The sequence below is a fragment of the Rattus rattus genome, chromosome 16 (assembly GCF_011064425.1).
Source record: "Rattus rattus isolate New Zealand chromosome 16, Rrattus_CSIRO_v1, whole genome shotgun sequence".
NCBI lineage: Eukaryota > Metazoa > Chordata > Mammalia > Rodentia > Muridae > Rattus > Rattus rattus.
The window spans coordinates 9,181,552-9,205,510 of record NC_046169.1 but is presented as its reverse complement, the minus strand read 5'-3'; the positions used below and the strand labels follow the sequence as shown (position 1 = coordinate 9,205,510).

The 23,959-nt window shown below is 49.1% G+C and overlaps 2 protein-coding genes across 3 annotated transcripts in view; one reads left to right on the top strand and one right to left on the bottom strand.

Annotated features, from left to right (window-relative positions):
- Rsph10b (radial spoke head 10 homolog B) overlaps positions 1 to 11,171 on the top strand; it is a 48,935-nt gene extending 37,764 nt beyond the window's left edge. Inside the window, exons 17-20 of the mRNA XM_032886962.1 lie at positions 2,101 to 2,220; positions 5,824 to 5,917; positions 8,988 to 9,186; positions 10,915 to 11,171. Coding sequence (XP_032742853.1) covers positions 2,101 to 2,220; positions 5,824 to 5,917; positions 8,988 to 9,186; positions 10,915 to 11,092 — 591 coding nt within the window. The 3' untranslated portion in view covers positions 11,093 to 11,171. The remainder of the gene's footprint in view (positions 1 to 2,100; positions 2,221 to 5,823; positions 5,918 to 8,987; positions 9,187 to 10,914) is intronic.
- Positions 11,172 to 13,900: 2,729 nt separating this feature from the next.
- Ccz1 (CCZ1 homolog, vacuolar protein trafficking and biogenesis associated) overlaps positions 13,901 to 23,959 on the bottom strand; it is a 24,330-nt gene continuing 14,271 nt past the window's right edge. The window contains exons 9-15 of one of the 2 annotated variants that reach the window (XM_032886670.1): positions 23,721 to 23,782; positions 23,340 to 23,451; positions 17,950 to 17,983; positions 17,208 to 17,325; positions 16,195 to 16,353; positions 15,657 to 15,784; positions 13,901 to 14,235 (exon numbers count right to left, since the gene is read on the bottom strand). In XM_032886670.1, the coding sequence (XP_032742561.1) occupies positions 14,180 to 14,235; positions 15,657 to 15,784; positions 16,195 to 16,353; positions 17,208 to 17,325; positions 17,950 to 17,983; positions 23,340 to 23,451; positions 23,721 to 23,782 (669 nt within the window). In that variant the 3' untranslated portion in view covers positions 13,901 to 14,179. The remainder of the gene's footprint in view (positions 14,236 to 15,656; positions 15,785 to 16,194; positions 16,354 to 17,207; positions 17,326 to 17,949; positions 17,984 to 23,339; positions 23,452 to 23,720; positions 23,783 to 23,959) is intronic. The other variant, XM_032886671.1, reaches the window with a different exon arrangement.

The following is a 23,959-nucleotide window of genomic DNA, read 5'->3' as shown; positions in this document are numbered from 1 at the left end:
AGACACCATGACCAAGGCAACTCCTATAAGGACAACACTTACTTGGGGCTGGCTTACAGGTTCAGAGGTTCAGTCCAGTATCATCAAGGTGGGAGCAGGGCAGCGTCCAGGCAGGCCTGGGGCAGGAGGAGCTGAGAGTCCTACATCTTCATCGGAAGGCCACTAAGAGAAGACTGACTTCCAGGCAGCCAGGAGTAGGGTATTAAAGCCCATGCTCACAGTAGCCACACCCACTCCAACAAGGCCACACCCCCAAATAGTGCCACTCCCTCGGCAAAGCATACACAAACCAGCACATCCTATTTCAAAAACAAAACCAAAACCACCTCAGTCCAGGGGCTGAAGAGGTGACTGAGGTTAAGGGTGTTTGCTGCTGCAGGAAGCAGGCCCTGTACCTCCATCTGGGCAGCACCATAGAGCTGGCCCTGGTGGAGGGGGCAAATGTCGGCTGGCCCCAGGGGAGAGAGCACTGGAGAGCTGGCCCTGCGTCCTGTCATGGCAGTATTAGGTGGCCTGGCTGGAGCCGTGCTGGAGAGCTCGCCCTGGTGGTGTGGGTGAGGGAGAGCCGCACACCGACCTGCTCAGCTACCACCCAGGCCCAGATCCACTCAGCATCCACCTCATCTGTGAACCATGAAGGGCCGGTCCTGCCGATCCAAAGCAGGATCTCCATGACACAGGCAACAACAGATAACTAGGAGTCCTGGTAGGAAGTCAATATCGTTGGTGTCACAGAAGCCAGAGACCTCAAACCAGTGACTCATTGCATTGAACATTCTCAAGTGAAGATGTGTGGACAGAGGGACATACTGTGGGGTACACTGTGGTACAGTATAGCTTTCACGATGAGATGTTTTTCTATGCTCTGTGTGTGTGTGTGTGTGTGTGTGTGTGTGTGTGTGTTATTTTGTGGGGAGGTTATGAGAGCAGAGGGTGGATACGAGGGGACGGGGAGATGAGCAGGACTGGGATGCATGATGTGAAACTCACAAAGAATAAAAACTTAAAGAAAAGAAGTGTTTGCTGTTCTTGCAAAGGATCGAGGTGCCGAGCACCCATGCCCGGCAGCTCTCGGCCACCTATGACTCCAGTTCCAGGGGCTCCAACTCCATCTGGTCCTCATGGGCATTGCATGGACATGCACAGACACACACACACACATACGTGCACACACTTAGAAATAAACCCTCTAAAAATACTCTATCCAGAATGAGCCAAGAGAAGGACATGAAATGAAATCGGAGACTGGAACAAACAGCAGACGTAGTCGATCAGCGCAAACGTGAAGGAGCGCCATGGCCGCCGACGGAGGCGCTTATCGGCCTTGTCAGATATTGGACGGCTGTGCCGAGCGTCTGTAAACATAAAGGCCATCAGCACAATCAGCATATGAATCAGTTTATTATATCTGAGATTTCATAATCCCCTCTCAGTCGTTGGGAACCAAGCTTCCAGCACCTTCTATCCAAACCATCACACCAAAGACAAGGTATCACCAGGGACAGAGTCTAACGAAGATAATAGTGACCGTGTCCAACTAAAGTGGTCAGCCACGTAAAAGGACAAAGTCGTACTGGCTATTCATGTTATGACAGAACTAAAGCGCGTGCAGAAACTGAGGGCAGAAAGCAAAGCAGGTGAATCTGGGCCTGCATGAGGCCGGGGCTTCCGCCCCTAGCACTCTCCATATGAGGCGGGCTGCTGGTGCAGGCCTGTAATCTCGGCATTCAGGAAGTAGAGGCAGGAGGATCAGGAGCTCAGTGATTGAGTGTAAGATCAGCCTGGGCTACACAAGATCCTGCCTCCAAAGGAAAGACGTGCATAATATATTATCACATTTACATAAAATTGCAGAGGGTATGGTAGACTGCAGACCATGTTGCCTGGGAACCAGGAGAGGGAGGAGTTGGTGAGTGAGGTCGGGGAAGTTGGGCGTGGTGAGTATGCTCACTGTGTTGTCTGCGGTGATGTTTCCTGCGTTTGAATACATGCTCAAAGCGAGCTTATTGTCCATCAGTGACACCTCCTTCAAAGATTGAATACCTGTGCATATGCACATGTCCATGGAAGTCATGACCTCACATGCTTCTCCTCTCTCAGAGCATCCACAGGAGCCCAAGTGGGGCCACGAGCCATGACTCCGAAGTCCACTTCAGCAGCACCAAGTCGTCCTTAGACAAGATAGGAGTCCTGCCCGATGGTAAAATCAGGCAATCAGAGGTCAGTATCTATAGTGTCGGCGACCACCCAGTGGCCATTATGAGAGGAACGCTCTTCTGTGTTTCCAGGACAGCCCTGGGCAGTCATCCCACCTCCCACTCACCTCACAGGCCAGGGTTGAATGAAGAGTGAGTGGGTGACTAGCGGCAGTCCTCATTTTCAGGGCCCTGCAGTACACAGCACGTTCTAGGCGCCAACTCACTTCGAAGCCCCCCATGAGCTTCAGGGCCTTGCTGTTACTTCTAGGAGCAAAAAGGTTCCATTGTTGCCTGTGGCCACACACCCAGCAAGCAATGGATCTAGGGGCTTATTCCTGGGCAGTTTGAGTCTGGAATCTGTACCTGTCACTGTGAGCTCGACCCCTTCCCACTTGATGAGTAGTGAGGCATGTGGCTAATTTCAGAGATGCGGGGAAGCCAGCTGAGTCAGCATCTTTTAGCGGAGGCTGTCTGGCTTCTCTGTAGACAAACCAGTTGGGAAACTCGCAGAGGTATCGTGGTCAGAGGTGACAGTGACTAAGACTAGGATGGGGAGGAGGGTTTGGGATCAAGGGGCGTTGTGGTCAAACAGAAGGCACAGGTGAGTCTGGAGTTTTGGCTCTGAGGGACTGGGAGAATAAGGAGTTGTTATATTTAAAACAGTGTTGCAGATGAGAATCTTCAGGGATGAGGTCATGAGGTAAATTTACAGCCGAATTATGGACATGCTCCATGGACCTGCTAAAACATGGAAGTTGTGACAGGGGTCACTATGCTGGGACAAGACTGCAGTGCAAGGGTGAATTCCAGATGGATACAGAAGTATGTGTGCTACACACATATGAGGTCATTAAACTATGGCTCAGGGCTACCCAGCAGGGAAAGTGCTGCCGACAAGGCTGACCACCTGTCACCCAAGGGTCCCACACGGTGCAAAGAGAGAACAGATTCCTACATGTTGTCTCCTGAACGTCACACACACACACACACACACACACCATACACACACACACACACAAACATATATATAGATACACACCATACATACACACACACACCACACACACACATACACCATACACACACCATACACACACACACACACATATATAGATACACACCATACATACACACACACACAAACATATATATAGATACACACCATACATACACACCCACCCCACACACACTCACATACACCATACACACACACACACACATATATATAGATACACACCATACATACACACACACACACACACACACCATACACACACACACACACACACACACACACACACACACACACACCATACACACACCACACACACACACACACACACCACACACACACACACATACACACCATACACACACACATACACACACACACACACACACACCATACACACACACATACACACACACACCATACATACACACACACACACACACACACACACTCTCTCTCTCTCTCTCTCTCTCTCTCTCTCTCTCTCTCTCTCTCTCTCTCACACACACACACACACACACACACACCATACACACACACACACATACACACACACACACACATACATAAACACCACACACACACACACACACACATATACACACATCATACACACACCATACACACACAAACACCACACCCACACACACCATATACACACACCATACACACACACACACACACACACACACACACACACACCACACACACACACACACACACACACACACACACACACCACACACACACACACACCATACACACACACACACACACACACCACATACACCACACACACACCACACACACACACACACACACACACACTTACACACACACACACACTAACTCTGAAGACATTGAACACCAAGGATGCTGACAGTGATGATGGAGAGAAGCTGGGTCAGGGAGATGCAGGAGGTCACCATTGTTCCTCCAGGGTGGCCTCAAGTTCCTCGGTAAGAGAGGATGGCCCTGCAGTCTTGCTTTTTCGGCCTCTGCCTCCCGAACGCTGGGGGTATGAGCATGTACCACCATACCTGCCCAGACTGCGGGGGTTTTTATTTGTTTTTCTGTGTATGAGTGTTTTGCCTGCATGTACATTGTATGTGCTTGGTGCCTACAGAAGCCAGAAGAGGGCGCTGGCTGTCCTAGGACTGGAGTTATAAATGGTCATGAACTGCCATGTGTGTGCTAGGAATCAAACATGGGTCCTTTGAAAGGGGAGCAAGTGCTCTTTTAACTCTCCAAGTCCTCAAACATTTGTTTTAAATTATGTCTGGGTGTGGATCCATGAGTGTGGGCGTCCACAGAGGCCAGAAGGTGGCGTTGGATGCTGGGCACTGAGCTCAGGTCTCTGCAAGAGCAGCAGCGGCCCTGACCCCTGAGCCCTCGCTCTGGCCCCAAACTGCAGTGTTAGCTCCTGTTCCTCACCATGTGATGCCCAGTGCCATCTCAAGACCCTGCCAGCAAGCAGGTCATGGCCAGATCGAGGCACGTGACCTTAGGATACAAACACAAGCCCCAATAAGATACTTATAATTTTAAAAATAGATGAAGTGGGTGTGGGGGTGCACACCTTTAATCCCAGCACCCGGGAGGCAGCGGCAGCTGGATCTACATAGAGATTTGCAGGACAGCCTGGGCTACACACTGAGACTGCCTCCACATGACAAAAGTTCAATTAGGTCAACACGAAACCAAAAATAGCCTCACTCCAGCCTGGGCTATATGTTGTTGTAAAATTAAAGTAAAAAATGCTGTCTTTTACCCTGCACAAGATCCAGTACTGTAGTGCCCCAAGGTATCTGGTGGATGTCTTCATCTCAGTCAGCAAAGTGTCTCACCTGCTCTGCCCCATCCCATATCACACTGCCGATGGCTTCTCTCTGAGCCTGGCAACAATCTCTCTACCCATCTAGTTCCCAAGGCAGGTTGTCACCATGCCAGGCATTCACATCCCAATTCCGTGTCGGTCTAGTATCTCCAGTCACCACATACTCTCTTGAATTCAATTAACTCGCCACATGAAAGAACTCACAACACAATAACCTCTGACCCAGTTGATAAGATAAGGTCGCCCACCTAGACATACAAAGCCCTGCACACATCCATCCCTTAAGAACATTCATAACAACCTGTAAATGTGCAGAGAGGAATCTTAACATCTGCCTCCATGTTCTCTCGGCTGCCCCTCCTCCCTCTCTCACTCCAGTCTCCTCCCCGTCTCTAAAACTTTTCTCCTGCCCATCCTTCCTTCTCGTCCAATGGCAGGCCTCGTTCTATCTTGTACCTGCCTTCACCTGCATGATGACATCATCCTACAAGTTATATAGTATTGTAGTGGAGGCCACTCTGGGCTACACACGGAGAGCAAAAAATGAAACCCAAACATCTCCAAGACAATACAGCCCACGTTGGTGCGCACCTGTGAGCCCAATACCCTGCACACCAAGACAGAGGGAGCCTAAGGCTAGCCTGAGATACTGTCTCCAAACACAGCAAAAGAGAAGAAGGAAACCTTGTTAACAACCCTTGCATGTTTACAAAGCAGACCAGCTTTAGTTTAGAACCAAAGCAGCAGAGTAACATTTCCCTCGTGTTTTGCAAAAGCCCAAGCTCAAGAAGTCGCTGAGTGAGGACAAAGTCTCCAAAATGAACCTCAAGGCTCAAGGAAGAGGGCTGGTGTTTATGTCTCCACACGGTGGTGAGTGTCTTCACAAACGGTCGCTCTGTCACACACGGTTGTGGTCTATGACCCTCACAGCAACCTTTGGCTTCTGGGAGACGGGCAATGCTCAGGACTGAACCTTGAGCCTCACATGACCTGGACAATACTCAAACACCAAACAGCCCCAGCGCGACAGCGCTGAATAGAGCACCAGCTACAGTTCTGTCCCGCTGTCTCCCAGCCGCCTCAGGCCTGAGACGCTCCCTCCCTCTCAGCAGTACTGTTGATGTCCGTGTCCTCAGCTCTAGCTGCACCTCGGTTTGCCTTATACCTCTGGCCCTTCACAGGCTGAAAGATACTGTGTGTCAGTTGCTGTGCGGATGGCTTCAGGTTTTGTCTGCTGTCAAAGCTGTTTTCTTGGCCACAGAATATTACTTCATCTGCTGACTTCACCTGCATGGCTGTGACTGTCTCCTAGGTCGGCTCCTCAGTTGAATGGCAATATGAAGCAATCATTTTCAGACATTCTGACTTTAAAGAACTGGAAGCCTGGGTTGCAGAAAATTCTGTTATTTTTGTGGCTCTGGGGATGGAATCAGGCTGTCACATGCTGCCTTATTTAGGATTTTACTGCTGTGAACAGACACCATGACCAAGGCAACTCTTTTTTTTTTTTTTTTTTCATTTATTTATTTATTATGTATACATCATACAGCTTTCTGCCTGCATGTATGCCTACAGGCCAGAAGAGGGCACCAGACCTGATTATAGATGGTTGTGAGCCACCATGTGGTTGCTGGGAATTGAACTCAGGACCTCTGGAAGAGCAGACAGTGCTCTTAACTTCTGAGCCATCTCTCCAGCCCGACCAAGGCAACTCTTATAAGGATAGCATTTAATTGGGGCTGGCTTACAGGTTCAGAGGTTCAGTCCAGTATCATTAAGGTGAGAGCATGGCAGCATCCAGGCAGGCATGGTGCAGGAGGAGCTGAGAGGTCTACATCTTCATCTGAAGGCCGCTAGGAAAAGACTGACTTCCAGGCAGCTAGGACTAGGTTATTAAAGCCCACGCCCACAGTGACACACCTACTCCAACAAGGCCACAACTACTCTAAGAGTCACACCTTCTAATAGTGCCACTCCCTGGGCCCAGCGCACCCAAACCATCACACATGGCTAGCAAGTGCTTACCACTCTGCACTGAGCTACAAGCCCAGGGCCAATTCTGAGTTTCAAACTGGCCCAGTGACTAGCAAGTCAGGATTGTTTTAAAGGCTACAAAATTTGCCAGGTGGGAGTGGTGAGACAAGGCTGTGATCTCAGCACTTGGGAGGTGAAGGCAGGAGAGCCAGGACTTCAAGGTCCTTGTCTGCAACACAGTGAGTTTGCAACCAGCCTGGCCTGTAGGACTCTGTCTCAAAGCCACACTTAAAAAAAAAAAAACTAGAAAAATTAGGGTGATCTGGAAGAATTAGGTATTTAGCTCAGAAAGAGTGAGTGTTGGCTCCTGGGAAGTGTTTGGATTTCCAGTTCTCTAGAGCCAGAGCTCACGCAGAAACAAAGCTTTCTCACCTTAATTGCACTCAGACCCAGAATAAGCAGGAAACTGGTGGTGTTAAGTAGTTATCCCAGAGACCTGCTGGCCTGGCTAAGGCTGGAGGTGCCACTAGGACGTCCCTCACAGTTCTGCCTGATCAGTTCTAGTCACCTCAGTGGTGAGTACTATTTGGGGATCTCTGATTTCTCCTTCCATGTTCAACATGTCTGAGGAAATCACAAAACAACACTAATTTGGAAGGTCTTAATTTCAATAGGTAACACAAAAAATGACAAGTTGGCAAAAGAATCCATCGTTATTCTTGAGTTGCAAAATAATTTCATAAATATGAAATTCATTAATTTGTAGCTTCAAGTATGCCATTTGGTGCAAACTCAGGGCCTGGGAAAAAACTTGAAAACTCTCAAAAGTGAATATAGAAAAAATGATGCCTTACCCCCACGCTGACTAATACATTCTTCATAAAGAGTCAGGGGAGCTGGAGGGATGGCTCAGTGGAAAGGGCACCCGGTGCTCTTACGGAGGACATGGGTTTGATTCCCAGCACCCGCACGGTGGCTCACAATCATCTGTAACTCCAGTTCCAGGGAATCCACTGCCCTTCTGTCGGCAGCTTCTGCAGACATCAAGCACTCACACGGTACACATAAATACATTCAGACAGAACACTTACATGTAAGATGAAATGAATGCTCTAGTAAAAAAGTAATCTTTAAAAAAAATTTTTAAAGCACATATTGCTCTGCCAGAGGACCAGAGTTGAGTTCCACAGCCAACTAACTGCATGTGCCTCCTGCTGCAGCGACCTCACGGCCTCCTCCGTACCCTGCAGGCACCTGCACACTCGCATACACCTCTCCCCATACAGATGCATAGGTTTCTTTTTTTAAAGATTTATTTATTTTTATGTATATGAGCACACTATAGCTGTCTTCAGACACACCAGAAGAGGGCATCAGATCCCATTACAGATGGTTGTGAGCCACCATGTGGTTGCTGGGATTTGAACTCAGGACCTCGGAAAGAGCAGTCAGTGCTCTTAACCGCTGAGCCGTCTCCAGCCCCAGAGGCATACTTTTAAGAATAGCTTGGCATCCTAATACACAGCTCTCATCCCTCAGCACTCTCGGGAGGCAGGGGCAGGGAGATGCTGTGACTTCCAGGCCAGCCTGGGCTTCAGAGTGAGACCCTGTCTCAAACAAAACAAACAACAAAACACTTTTTTTTTTTTTTTTTTTGGGGGGGTTCTTTTTTTTCGAGCTGGGGACCCGAACCCAGGGCCTTGCGCTTCCTAGGCAAGCCTCTACCACTGAGCTAAATCCCCAACCCCCAACAACAAACACTTCTGCTGTTTAAGAAAGGATGGTGGGAGGCGACTGCACAGAAGGCCGATAATCAGGCCACGTGCACGGGCCTCCCCAGTTGCTGTGGAAGCATCTGGAGATTTCTTCAGTCCTCACGGGCTGCAGTGTCCCAGCCTCACCACGGCTGACAGAAGTCACCCCACACACTGTCCTGATGTTTGTCTTAATTATACTCCATTTGCAGAGAAATATGAAAAGTCCAAAGATGAACAGAAAGAGAAACTCAACATGTGGGTGAACAACCTCTACGTCTTCTTCGTCAGTGTGCTCTTCAGCGCCTACAAACACGAGGAGGCGCTCAAGGAGAAGATGGAGGAGAACAGGCTCCAGGAAGCAGTGCTGGCTCAGCAGAGGCAGATCGAGAACGAAGAGCTGGAGGCCAGGTAGAACAGGGTCGCAGGCGGGGCGCCCGTCCTCCGCTGTGTGTGCTCAGGTCTCCTTCCTGTCTTCAGGAGTTACCCCAGTAAACCTACAGTGAAGCAAACGATGGTGTCCCGGGACCACAAGCTTACAGTGATGCATACAATGCCCTAGGTCTCTGATAGGACAAACGGGAAAGACCTGGGAACTGGGGGCCTGGTAGGGTGGGGGGAATGTAGCTCAGGCTTGCCTAAAGTGTGATGTCAACGAGGGGTGCTGAGGGTACCTGGAAGAGGATGGGGGACAAGAGACATGAAGAAGGACGCCAAGACAAGAGTCTGATCAAGGCGACAATTTTATTTTTCCTCAAGGCTGAATTTATACCATAACAGGGGTAACAGAGGGGGGAAGTAAGAAACATTTACGCAGGCCAAGGACACAATATTCGTGTGGTCAGGGAATCGGCTGATGTTGACAGGATGTCAGAAAGGTCACAGGTTGTCATATCTATTAGTCAGCAGGATGTTGGTTTCTCAGAAAGGTTTCAGGTCATCACATTGGACATCCTGACGTCAGATGTCTTTCTCAGCAAGGTCACAGCTTTATCATATCATTATTCATCCTGACCACCACGTTTGTATTAGTCTTCTGCAGCTGGCTGGGGATTTTCCACGAGCCCAGTCATACTTAACGCTAACCATAATAATAACATCAATAATGGAGGGCTTCGGGGGTTGGGGATTTAGCTCAGTGGTAGAGCGCTTTGGCCCTGGGTTCGGTCCTCAGCTCCGGAAAAAGAAAAAAAACAAAACAAAACAAAACAAAAAAACAAACAAAGAAATAATGGAGGGCTTCAAGGGCATCGCTCCTAACAGTGTGAAGCTTGGGTTTAACCCCTAGCACTGAGAACGCACACACGCACACGCACGCGCACACACGCGCGCGCACACACACACACACACATGCACACACACACACGCACACGCACTCTCGAATGCAAGCACTCATGGATTCACACATGCACTCATGCACGCAGGGCTTCTGCTCTTCCCAGAGCCTTGCAGCCAGGCATGATGGTGAAGCCTGCAGACTCAGCACTCTGCAGGGGCAGAAGACGAGGACCTCACCCTGCTCCTTTCTGGCTTCTCAGCTGCAGACGAAAGCCGTCCCAGGCTGCATTAGCAACATGAGGGTGTCGCCTGGGACACTCCAAACACAACGGACTGTTTTATTCACAAGCACTACTGGAAGAAGAGCTTTATTCCTCTTACAGAAGACCTGAGTTCAATTCTCAGCACCCATGTCACCTGTACCATGTGCTCCAGAGGATCCAATGTGGTGTGGGTTCCAAGGGCACCTGCACATAACCTCCCACCAGGCACACAAACAAAACGTTTGCTTGTTTTTTGAGATAGGTCTCACGGTATAGCTCTCTGGCTGTCCTGGAACTCACTCTGTAGACCACGCTGGCCTCAGACTCACAGAGATCCACCTGCCTCTGCCTCCCAAGTGCTGGGATTAAGTGTGTGCACTACCGTACATATTACCACATAATATTTTGAAAAAAAAATTAAGGGGTTGGGGATTTAGCTCAGTGGTAGAGCACTTGCCTAGGAAGCACAAGGCCCTGGGTTCGGTCCCCAGCTCCGAAAAAAAAAGAATAAAAAAAAAAAAAAAAAAAAAAAAAAAATTAAATTAGTTTCACATTTTCACAGAAAAACAAATAGCTATGTTCTCATCTTGCCTTTTAGGCTGAACATCCTACGGGAAGAAGAGGCCAGGAGACAAGACTTTGAACTTGATATCACTGTGCTCAAGGAGCCACCGGAGGTCCCAGCCGCACAGCCGCTCACACCCAGCCCCCCTAAAGAGGACTTGGTTTCCATGCAGACCAGCAAGGCCAGCCCAGGCAAGAAGAAGAAGAAGTGAAGGCACTCGGTGTCATGGTGAGCTGCAAGCAGACAGTAAGCTGTGACAAATGTCCCCAAAAATAAAGTGTTTGCATTTAGCTTCTGATCTGAGTTTCTGAAATGCTCTACCTTGGCCCGCATATTAAGTTTCTTGCATGGCTGCATTTGCAAAACCCAAACGGAATGAGTATGTAGACGTGCACATATTAGTAATTAGGTTTTACATTTTTGTATATATTTTTGTAAATGCAAGTTAGCTGGGCATAGTGACACATCCCAGCACTCCGGAGACACAGGCAGGAGACGGCTGCAGGTTCAAGGCCAGCCAGAGCTACATAGCGAGACCCTGTCTGGGAGAGGGGGGTAAGGGGCTAGAGAGATAGCTCAGTGCCTAAGAGTACTTGCTGCTTCTACAGAGGACCCAAGTTTGGCTCCCAGCATTCAGATTGGAGCAGTTTACAATAGTCGGTAACCCCGCTCCAGGGGATCTGACACTGTTTCTGGACTCTGTGGATAACAGTAACACACACACACACACACACACACACACACACACACACACACACACACCAGCACACAAAATAAAAAAACAAGGAGAGTGACAGAGGAAGACATCTGGATTTCCATGCAAGCATGCACAGGTAAGCAAACCCATACACATGTAGACGTGTGTATACACCTCACTCACATGCACACCCATACACATGTAGACACATGTGCACACACCTCACATATACACCCACACACATGTAGACACGTGCACACACCTCACTCACATGCACACCCACACACTGTAAACAAGCACACGCAGTCTTCATACTCACACACACACCTGCATAAACACAGATACATGCACATAGTTGTAACACACAAATGGCAAAGGAGCGGAGATCCAAATGAAGTATTACACATTTGAGTTTACACGTCAGCCTGGCAAATCTGACAGAGTCCCCAGGAGGATTACCGTCTTGACCAGAGAAACAAAGACCCCTGAAATTAGCAAAATAACAAAGGAGTTTGAGTTAGTACAGACTCTGCAGCCAGAACGCAACGAAGACTAAATGCTCACGGAGGCAAACACACGCAGTTCCACCTAACACACCACAGACAACCACCACCTGAGATGCGGCCCCAAACTCTTCAAAGGTACAAAAGCCCAGTATGGTGGGGAACTAAAAACCAGTCCTAAGTTATGCACAGGCAGAAAAAAATAATAATGGAAACGACTTATGCAGAACCAAGGAACAGGGGAAGCGACACAAACTGGTGAAGCTGCTTCCTCGCCCATAAGGCAATAGGCATGGCGGTTAGAACAGGCAGATTGCGGGGGCTGCTTTGGGGGCCGGGGAAGTAGTGTCTCAGATCACTCAGCTCATTTGCCCCCAGACCCTGGACTCTGAGTCCGCAAAGCAGGGTTAAGTAAGATTCAGCTATGTTCCACCTCAGTTGTGAAGGGATCCGGGGTGATGGGCTCTTGGGAGGGCCGTAGCACAGAGAGAGCGATGTCCAGTTAGACGGCTGGGGGTGAGGTAATGAACCACATTAGTGATTGAATCTGGGCCTCTTGTGAACAGGGAGACCCCAAGCTGTCAGAATACTGGGGTATTCTGTCTGGGGTTGTCTTAGTTTGAGTTTATGGCTGTAAAGAGACACCATGACTGACCACAGCGACTCTCATAAAGGAAAACATTTAGTTGGGGCTGACTTACAGTTTCAGAGGGTCAGTCCATTATCATCATGGCGGGAAGCATGGTGGTGTCTGGGCAGACAAAAAAAAACCTAAACAAATCAGGATACCGCCGGAAGGGCACCAGCAGACAGGCGGGCCTGGCCTGGGCCCAGCAGACTCTCTGACCCGGAGCTCTGAAATCTCTCCACCTGGCTCGCTAAGTTCCCATGGCAGGTCGCTGCCACGCCAGCCCCACGCTTCCAAATTCCCATGGCTAGTTGGGGTGCACTTCTCCCCAAACCGTACCTTTCTCTCTAGAACCCACAAACTCAGTTTAGAATCAGCAGGTAACCCAATCCCTGGGTGCAGCGACCAGCACCCTCATTTGTAAGCTCTCCTGAGTTACGAATCCTCCAGTAGCAGAACCCACAGGACCCCCCACCTGAACCGGGGGCCGCCCCCCCTACACTGTGGTGCTGGAGGAGCTCAGAGTTCCACGTGTTGATTTGAAGGCAGCCAGGAAGAGAGTCTTCCATCCACAGACTGCCGGGAGGAAGGTCTGGATCACACCGGCCAGACTCAGGCACACACGTCCTCTAAGACCACACCTCCTATCGGCCAAGCCGATTTAAGCCACCACGAGGTCTTTGTTTTTAAGGCCTTTATTTTTTAATCGTACGTCATGTGCGCATGTGTGCACACCTGAGTACAGGTAGCCAAGGAGATCAAAAGAGGCATCAGATGCCCTAGAGCAGTGGTTCTCAACCTGTGGGTCACGATCCCTTTAGGAGTGGACCCACCCCTTCTCAGAGGTCACATATCAGACATTTACATTACAATTCGTGTAACAGTAGCAAAATTACAATTTTGTAGTAGCAATGAAAATAGTTTTATGTTGGAGGTCACCAAAGTGAGGACTGGATTGAAGGATCACAGCATCGGGAAGTTTGAGACCCACTGTCTGGGAACTTAGCCTGAGTTAGAGGAGACTGTGAGTCGCCCATACAGAAGGTGCTGAGAACTGGACCTAGGTCCTCTGCTAGAGAGGCTCGGGCTCTTAACCGCTGAGCCTGTCCCCGGCCCCCACCCACGAGTCACAAGCCCTACCGGCCAGTGCAGTCAGGCATCTGCAACACAAGACTCAATAGGAAACCAGAATTTTTAAAAACTTTAACAATTTATTACTCTCCTTTCCCAGTAAAATATCCACGTGAAGTCAGCGGGATGGGGTGACAGCCAGCTGACTATAATTAATTCCACATAGATATCTAACATCTAAAAACCTCGGGGAATCATCAGACCACGTAGAAATTCGATTTCTCAAAGCAGGTATTGCTTTACGAGTGTCACTGACCCAGTCACTATCATGACCAGTAAGTTGTAATGGTAAACAAAGGTTTGCTGAGGTTTTTAAAGATGTGTTGTGAGCCGTTAGAGTCAATCCAAGAAGAAGATGTTGTTGAACTGTGTGGCGCAGAGTTTCTTCACCTCTTCTGCAGAGAACAGAAAACAGTGTGTGAGGGAGCGCAGCTTCTTACCTGGAGGCGGACCTACGGCCAGTGCCGTCAGCTCTTTGGGAATGAAGTCAGGAAGTAAGTAAATGTCTGCGTCAATGTTGACTTTATCTTAAGAAGAGTAAGCAATAATAACAAAATAATTAAGCAACAGAGAAGGCAGTCGGGGAACACCTCACAAACTCCTGAGACCTCCACGTTTCCCACCTCACTGGAAATACAGAAGCATTTAATGGCGACTGGAGAGGCAGCTCAGTGGTTAGGGGCACTTGCTGTTCTTGCGGAAGAGCTGATCTGGTTCTCAGCACCCACAGGACAGCCTACAGCTGTCCATACCTGCAGTCCCTTCTTCTGGCTTCCTCAGGGACCAGACACACAGTGGGTGGGCTACGGACATATCTGCTGGTAAAACACCCATGTGCATGAAATAAACTTTTCTTTAAATCTGAAACTCATAGAATGGGAGCGTCTGCTTGGATCTCAGCAGCCATGCTCTGGCTTTTGTTTGCAGGGGAGACGGAGTTCGGATGCTCTCTCATGCTAGGTGGCGGTAGCAGTGGGTTCCATCCCTCCCCTGATCCTCTCACCCATCTCATTTCCTGAACATATTCAAGGTAGAGACTCCATTAATTGTCTAGGCAGACTCTGAGGTTCTGATCCTCCTGTGTGAGCCTCTGGAGCAGCTGGGATCAAAGGCCAGGAGCTTCGTTTGTTTTTGCTCTCGGGTGAGCTGTGAACTGCCCCATGTGGTGCTACAAACCAAACTCTTCCTCGGTAAGCGCCTCAGATGCTCTAACCCTCGGCAGCCATCTCTGCAGGCCCTGCTGATCTGCTTTCTGATGTTTATTTTTATTTATGTGACTGTGTTTTGTCAGCACGCGTCTATTACCACATGTGTGCCTGATGCCTTAAGAGGGCAGAAGAGGGTCTTAGATCCCCTGAAAATGGAGCTACGGATGCTTGTAAGCCATTCTGTGGGTGATGGTTAGTTCCAACCTCAGTCTTAACCCCTGAGCCATGGCTCCAGCTCACCGGTTTACTTCCTTTTTTTAAGAACTTTCTATTTCCATGTGTGTGTGTGTGTGTGTGTGTGTGTGTGTGTGTGTGTGTGTGTGTGTCTCAAGGGATCACACTCATGTCACCAAGCTTGCCAGCACGCGCCTGTACCCACTAGGCTGCTTCACTGCCCTATCTACTTGTTGTGAGATTGGGTCTCATGCAGTCCAGGCTTCGTTCAAGCTCCCTGTGAAGCTGAGGATGATCTCCTGATCCTCCTGCCTCAGCTAGAATTACAGGTCTGCACCACGATGTGCAGGCTCTACAATGTTTCTGAACACAGAGGAAAGGTATCTTGCAATGTCAGTGGCATTAATTCTCCTGAGATACCAGGTCCCACTCACCATTGACCTCGATCAGGTTTGCGTTCTTCTGATTGAGAATCACGTAGAGCTCCCGCTGGTCAGACTTCTTCCCCACAACCCAGTAGTCGCTCATGGCTTTCACAATGATCTCTTCATCTTCATCTGCTCTGTAAGGAAGTTTCAGAGTGGGGTCATCTTACGTACACGGCTAGACTAGGGGGAGGAAAAGAATTCGGAGCCAGGAACAGCGCTAAGTTAGAGTTATAAACAGTCCAGGAGTCACGTGCGAAAGGCAACATCGTGATGTGGAGACAGCACCCACGGACAGCCCAGGCTCAGCTCCTTCCCAAGGGCTCTGGGTCCCTTGGTTTAAAGGAAATTATTTAGCTAGGCATGCTGGGATATGTCCACAATCCCAGCCATGGAGAGGCTGAGGCAGAGGGATCTTGAGTACCACCTAGGCTGTACAGTGAACCCCGTGTAAACAAATAAATAAGACAAAAATAAATAAGTAAGCACAATTCCCTTAAGTCTCTTCTCGGAAAGACAGTCTCCCGTGAGAAGCTGCTGGAAGTACCTGGTAAAGTCACTGTTGATGTCCCCTAGAATCTTCATTAGATCTGGGTGGACGGACGTGAGTGACACGCTGGGCGTCTTCCTCATGTGAATTGTACTTTTCTCTGCTAAATTCATGTGGTTGAAGTAGATGAACTTAAACTGGGGCTCTTTTTCAGACCTGTGCAGACATGACATTGAGATGGTGACAATCTGCATGGCCACAGTGGCAAAGTGTAGAAGGGCAGCCTTCAATCCACGGGACCTTGTCTCAAAACCAAAACCCCAGAGATCCTCACAAATAGAGAATTCACAAACTAAGACTGTGCGGCAGGAGTGGCATGGTGACTCAGAAGGAACCCGAGTCAGAACCCAAGGGCCCACAGGATGGAGAGAAGCGACTCCTGCACACCGTTCCCTGACCTGGACACACGCACAGCAAACACATGAATTACACAACCAGATCAAGGCCTGGCAGCTTCAACGGCACCAAATCAAGGATCTCAGAAAGCTGTAACCAATGCTTCATCCAATAATAACAACGTGTGATATCTAACAAGATAGGGCTTTCCAGAGAGACGAAGTCTACTTCCCAACCAAAGATATTTCCCCTACTATGTGACTGTTTTTAAATAAAAGTACATTGTCCAAGAAGTCCAACTTATTTACTACCTGCTGTGTTGCAAGAAACACTCTGCTGACCCTGGTTTAGGAGACTAACACTATGTCCAGTGCTGGGAATGACGTGTGCTCCGTGTACAGTGCCTGGCCATGCGACTGCAGCTCACTGTGTAAGACCGCACTATCCCCAATGAAGGCCACGTCAAGCTGCAGCAGCCTCTGCTGTGAAGTAAAATGGACATCCGAACGGGACCTACCCCTCCCTTTCCTAGGACACATGACAGAGGAGACCGAGCTTTCTAGACTTAGGAAATGCCGCAGTGGTTAACGCTGTCTGCACGCTTTATAGTACAAGGCACTGCAACCTGACCCCAAGCAGCTGGTCTACGAGAGCAAACGTGACAGAGTACAAACCCAGAGATTCTCTTGTTGATATTAAACTGCTCACAGATGTCAGATGCCAGCACTGTGAGCTGCGGCCCGACGATGCTGTCCAATCTTCGGCAGAAATCCAGCGTGAGCTGCGTGGAGGCTGCAGGGGTTAAAGACACAGCGCTGAGCGCCATCCTTCCTGCCTGCTCCTGTCACTGCTCAGTACCTGACACAATCCAATGAAGACCTTACTGACCAACTAGGTGAGGTGAAGACAATCATAGGACAAACATTCAGAAGCCCCTGCCCCGTCCAAACTGAACAGAAAGGTAAAGCGAGAGCTGGTTATAGCTAACGTGAAGCCTTTTCACTGTGAGGGGAGGCTTTATATATCTTAAGTAGTGGCAAACTGGCTGCCCCACAAACACCTAAGAAGGTCAAGTATTTATTTAACGCACAGCACAGCACAGCACAGCACAGCACAGCACAGCACAGCACAGCACAGCACAGCACAGCACTCGGAGTCGTGGGCTGTTAGGTTCACCTCACTTAACCCTGAGTCCTTAGAGGGCAGGCACTACCCCCACCCACCAGTAGTGAGCTCAGGGAGACAGCAGTCCTACTGCTGATCAGTGGGAAGAACTTTAAATGCTAACAGGGGTCAGTGAAGGTAGCAGAGGTTCCAAATGGGGAGCAGTGATTCAAACAGCCTCTCTGTGGCTGTGACAGGACCCAGCAAGCTGCAGACCCAGTCGGGCTGAAGCAGACCCACTCGGGCACCTACCGTCGATCATGAAGCACACAGCTGCGCTCATGGCCTGCGGGGAGACAAACCAGAGATTACGAGTGCTTCAGAGAAGGAGTGAGCGCTATAAGCAAACGTGGTGAGTCTTTCTACATCTGGACAGACCGACTGTAAGAAGACACGGTGTGTCAAGCAGAGCAGTGTGGAGGCAGACAGCAGTAGCTGATAAGGAAGGAGGGGCTGTGTGTTTGCTCCCACAGTGTCTCGGGGCTTGGCCTACAACGCATGGCCTCATCAGGCAGGGACACGGAGTATTTACAAATGACGTGGCATAGCTTAAAATGCTCTCAAAATAAAACAACAATAAAGGAACGGATGACAAACTGGCACCTTAAACTGGAAGGTGGTGGCGCACGCCTTTAATCTTAGCACTTGCGAGGCAGGGGCAGGCGGATCTCTGAGTTTGAGCCTAGACTGGTCTACACAGTGAGTTCCAGGGCGGTCAGGACTATGCAGAGAAACCCTGTAGGAAACTCAAACAAACAAACGAATACTGGCATCTAATTCTCCTTCGCTGGGTGCCTGGGACTTCGCTGTTCTAGTCCCTCTGTGTACACTTGACAGTAAAAACTGTAAGAAGAGAGCACTTCACTACAGCCTTGCCATCTTTCGTTCCAGCAAATAACTCCAGGTATGACGTTAGCCAGAAACAGCAGCCAAGACCACAGATAAAGCTAAGATTGCCAAGCATGCTGCTGCCCACCTGAAATACCAGATAGAGGCAGGAGCAGGAGGAAGTCACGGGCAGTGTGAGCTACATGAGATCACGTCTAAAAGAGGAAAGCAAACAGGGTCTGAAGGGATGGCTCAGTAGTTAAGAGCACGCACTGCCCTTGCAGAGGACTTGAGCTTAGTCCTAGCACAACACTCGGCTCCAGGGCCAGGGGAATCTGGCACCTCTGGCCTCTAAAGGCAGCTGCGCTCACAGGCACCGACCACGCGGACACTGTGTTACAAAGCGTTTGTGTGAACGCTGATGGGCTTTATAACTGCAAACGACTAATAGGAAGAAAGAGCTAAAGCTGAGGACCTAGGCTCACATCTGAAGACCTGGACAAAGGGGCAAACGGAGCCTGAAGCAAACAGCAGGAAGGGGAAGGAGTCAAAGCTGGAAGGACTCAGCAGCAAGGCAGACAGCACAGGAAGCTAACGGGCTGCTGGGAAAAACGAACAAAAGACTGAAAAACCTCTTAACACATGCTTGAATTAAAAAGAAAATAAAAAAGACAGAAAACGCATTGCCAGAAGCAACAATCAAAGGGAGATATCAACTCCACAGCAAAGGAGTAAAACCAACACTTCAGTACCGTGAAGAGCTGTGTGCCAACAAACTAGTTAAACTTCATGGGGTTCACAATTTCCCGAGAAAACACAAACTACTGAAATGGCCTCCAGAAGAAAAAGAAAAACAAGATAGACCACCAACAAGAAACTCATAATTCAAAACCTCAGTCAGGGGGAGTGAGTCTCTAGAGGCAGGTGGATGTCTGTGTGTCTGAGGCCAGCCTGACCTACAGAGGCAGTTCCAGGACACCTAGAGCTCCATAGCGAGACCCTGTTGCAAAAGAAATAAAACTTTAAAAAAAAAAGACCCTTACACAGAAACACCCATGTACAGAGTCCTACTGGGAATTCCACCAAACATTTAAAGTTTAACATCATTCTCCAAGTCCTCCAAAACTAGGAGAACATTTCCCAAATCACGATGGCCTCACCCTCACACCTACCCAGACACAGGAATCACAACCACAACAAACCACAAGGGCTATCCCTTCACGGTCCTTCAGTATCAGCTTGACTCAGGCAGGGCTGGGGAGGAAGGGCAACCACGAGGAGGCCAGCTGAGTGCCCACAGCCAATCCCTGATAAAAACCCGGCCGTGGTGGCCAACTTCCCAGGAGGACATCGCTGCCCTTCCCCCATCACTGCAGAGATCGGCGGTGCCGTCTGAAGAGGGCCAGTCTGCTGACTCCCAGACCCTGTCACACACACCTCTTCTTGCCCGTGCTGTACACGTGTGCAGGTGTGTGTGCACACGCATGGAGACAGAGGACGGCACTGCTCTTCCTTACTCCTCTGAGGCAGAGTCTTTTCTTAAACCTGGAGCTAACGGGGTTTTGTTGCAGCCCCAGCAGCCCTCTTTCCTGGGACTCCCCCGCCACACCCCTAGAGCTGGAGATAAAGATGCACAGGAGACCATGCCTGGCTTCTCATGTTGGGCTGAGATCTAAATTCAGGCCCTCACTCTAGTCCGCAGCCCTCTTAATCACTCTCCAGCCCCAGACTGACTTCCATTCGGTCATTCACTGTGGCAAGCTGTACCTATGAGCATAACTGCTTTTCTGAGTTCTGCTTCTCCTCTGAACTACGTACTGGTCTTAAAGGTGATCTTAGAGACACCTCAAGAAAGCAGTTGGTGTCTCAAGTGAAAACAGTCCAGGGCTCCTGCACTTTTGCAGCTAGAGGCCACTGTTGCACCACCAATACGATGCTGGTGGTCCCGGGTTCTATGAGAAAGCAGGTTGAGCGAATCTTCAGGACAAGCCATCGGCAGCACCCTCCATAGCCCTCCGAAGCCCTCCGTGTCAGCTCTGCCCTGACTTCCCTGATGGTGGACTGTATGATATAAAAATGGAAACTGAAATGAACCCTTTCCTCCACAATTTGCTTTTGGTCACGGTGTTTTAAGACAGCAACAGGATGCCAAGCAACCAGAGCTTCCAGGGACTAAGCCACTACCTAAAGACTATACATGGACTGACCCTGGACTCTGACCTCATAGGTAGCAATGAATATCCTAGTAAGAGCACCAGTGGAAGGGGAAGCCCTGGGTCCTGCTAAGACTGAACCCCAGTGAACTAGACTGTTGGGGAGGGCGGCAATGGGGGAGGGGTGGGGAGGAACACCCATAAGGAAGGGGAGGGGGAGGGGATGTTTGCCCGGAAACCGGAAAGGAATAACACTCGAAATGTATATAAAAATATTCAAGTTAATAAAAAAAAAAAAAAAAAAAAAGAGGGTACTAGGAAACTCATTTATTAACTATTATGTAACAGAAACTATATAAATACTTTTTTAGATTTGAAAAAAAAAAAAAAAAAAAAAAGACAGCAACAGGAACCCTAACTAAAACACAAGGACTTTGAGCATGTTAGGTAAACACACGCACGCACGCGTGTGCTCGAGATCACATGAGTGCGCGCACGCACACGCGCGCACACACACACACACACACGCACACACGCACACACACGCTGCATTTTCAAGGTAAGGAATGGAAAGTTATTGTATACAGGACAGAGTACTTGAGAGAGATGGTGTTAACATAATAGTGTTCATCTTATCACCATGGTTTTGAGACAGGGTCTCCAGAGCCTGGAACTCAGTATGTAGACCAGGGTGGCCTAGATTCACCTCTCTGGTGCTGGAATCAAAGGCATGCACCACTACAACCACCCACAATAAAAAAAACTAAATTATAGTTTTAATTAAACTGAGGTTACTGTAGTGTGTAATGCTAGGCTGACTCAAACTGATGACCTCCCTGTCTCGGCCTCCTGAGTGCTCTGGTCATAGACAGGGGCCATTACTTGGCCTACGTGGACCCTTTCATACCACCCTGCTTCACCTTACTGCACACAACTTCTCTAATCAATTCAATGCACACTGCTTTTATATGATTGTGCCTGCAGCATGTGTATGGACTACATATGTACCTGGGGCGTACAGAGCTCAGACCCCTGGGGCTGGAGTTACAGTCAGCAGTGAGTGCCCTGCCTGGGTGCTGGGAGTCAAACTGAGGTCCTCGTCAGAGCCCCTAACTGCTGAGCCGCCTCCGGCTCCATGGGCATGGATTGTTTTAAATACTCATCGCTCCCAGAATCAATTTCCCCCCTTTAGAGCCTGTGGGGTTTTGATGCTTTGGTTTGTTTGTTTCTGTCATACTGAAGCAGAAGAGACCCTTGAGCTGCTGAGGGATGGTGGATTTTAGGACATGTATGTGAGAGGGACAGGATGAGAGGGACAGTCACGCCAGGCAGACGGAACTCAAGGAAGAGCCACCTGCTTCTCAGGCAGAGGCTCCCATCTTGGTCTCTGTGGCTCTGTCACTTCCTCAGCTGCAGACTTGTCTGTGTGCAAGGACAGGAAGAGCTGGCCCTGCTGAGCTGGGGGTTTCTGTGTGCTCTGAAGGTGACACAGGTGGTCACCGCCTCAGCCCTGTCTCCTCAAAGCCTAGGTTGGAGCCTTCTCTACCCTTACCTTTCTCTCAGGCATTGATCTAATCATTCCACTTTCCAGACAGTGAAAGGATTCCCCCAGTGACATCCTGCTGTCTCCTAAGACATGGCTTCTAAGCCTTTGAATTGAAACATATTTGTAGTCTCACATATGAGAGAAGACAGGCCTGTGACCACTTCTCTTTCTTGTACCACAGCTGCCTAAAGAGAAATGGCAAAGGAGAGGGGAGAAGGGGGAGGGGAGAGAAGGAGGGAGGGAAAGGAGAGGAGAGAGACAGAGAGAGAGACAGAGACAGAGAGACACAGAGAAAGAGACAGAGAGAGAGGGAGAAAGAAAGAGAGAGAAGAGAGAGAGACAGAGACAGAGAGACACAGAGAGAGAGACAGAGAGAGAGGGAGAGAGAGGAGAGAAGCACTACCCAGGCACAGTGGCATATGCTTGCAGTCCCAGCTACTAGGAGGCAGAAGTAAGACTACTTGCTCCCAGGAGTTAAAGACCAGACTAGGTGGGCTAAAGAGATGGCTCAGTGGTTAAGAGCACTGACTGCTCTTCCAGAGGTCCTGATCAAATCCCAGCAACCACATGGTGGCTCACAACCATCTGTAATGGGATCTGATGCCCTCTTCTGGTGTGTCTGAAGACAGCTACAGTGTACTTATATATAATAAATAACTATATATTAAAAAAAAAAAAGACCAGACTAGGCAAACAGTGAAGCCTCATCCAAAATGAAAAGAAAACTCAGCCCACACATACATACCTATTGTTACAAGAAGCCCTGAGAGACCAAGTGCGGCCTTACTTTAGTCCGTCTAAACGCTAGGGTCAGAGCAGAAGCAGGCTCTGAAGTGTGGCGGCTGTGCGTCAGTGCCCTGAGGCAGCCCTCACACCTTGGGTGTGTGGACACTCGAACATCCCACCTTAGCCAGCAGTTCTTTCACTAACAGCAAAATTGCCTACGAGGGGTAAAAGCCAACTTCGTGCTGCAGGAGAACATCCTTTTAGTTTTACAGAAATCAGAACTTGCAACACCCTTCCCAAGAAACACTTAGGAGGTTCGCACCGGTGCTGGTCTACACATGCAAGGGAGGTTTAGCACATCTGCAACACTGGAGGGAAACAATTGTTACCTTATAAACAATTAAATGGAGCTCTTCATAAGTGTCATCTGTATTTACAAAAATTTTGGGGAATCTGCATTTTGCTCCTGGATCATTAAGGTTCAAGGGTCCAGTAAGAAATCTTCAAAGTAAACACAGAGATGATCAATCAATGAGGTAAACTGTAAACATAACAAAGAAAACACGCTAGTCAATGGACGCCAATGTTCTGTTGATGCCAGATGCCATTGGGTAACAGCAAATCAGAATTCTGTAAAGAAACAGTGCGACGTCACTGGAGACAACAGAACTTCCTGTCTGGATTACTGCTCACAGGGCAACCCAGTGCTTGGGACGTTACCAGGACAGATGTGGAAGCCAACACTGCAAACCGAACAGCAGAAGCCCTACCTTCCGTAGTGTTGAAGATTTCCCGGCATTTCCGCCCTTACTGGGGAGTCCCTTCCCGCCAACTGCAAGTAATCAATGTTGAGAACAGTTACTTTATTTTTTACTTTCAGTCTGACAAACAGCATCCCCACCGGCTGGTTGTTCTCAAACCATTTTGCTACACTCATTTCCCATGTTCCTCGCCACCCAGAAAAATATCAGTGAAAGGAAACACATTTATAAAACGCAAGCGTTTGCCC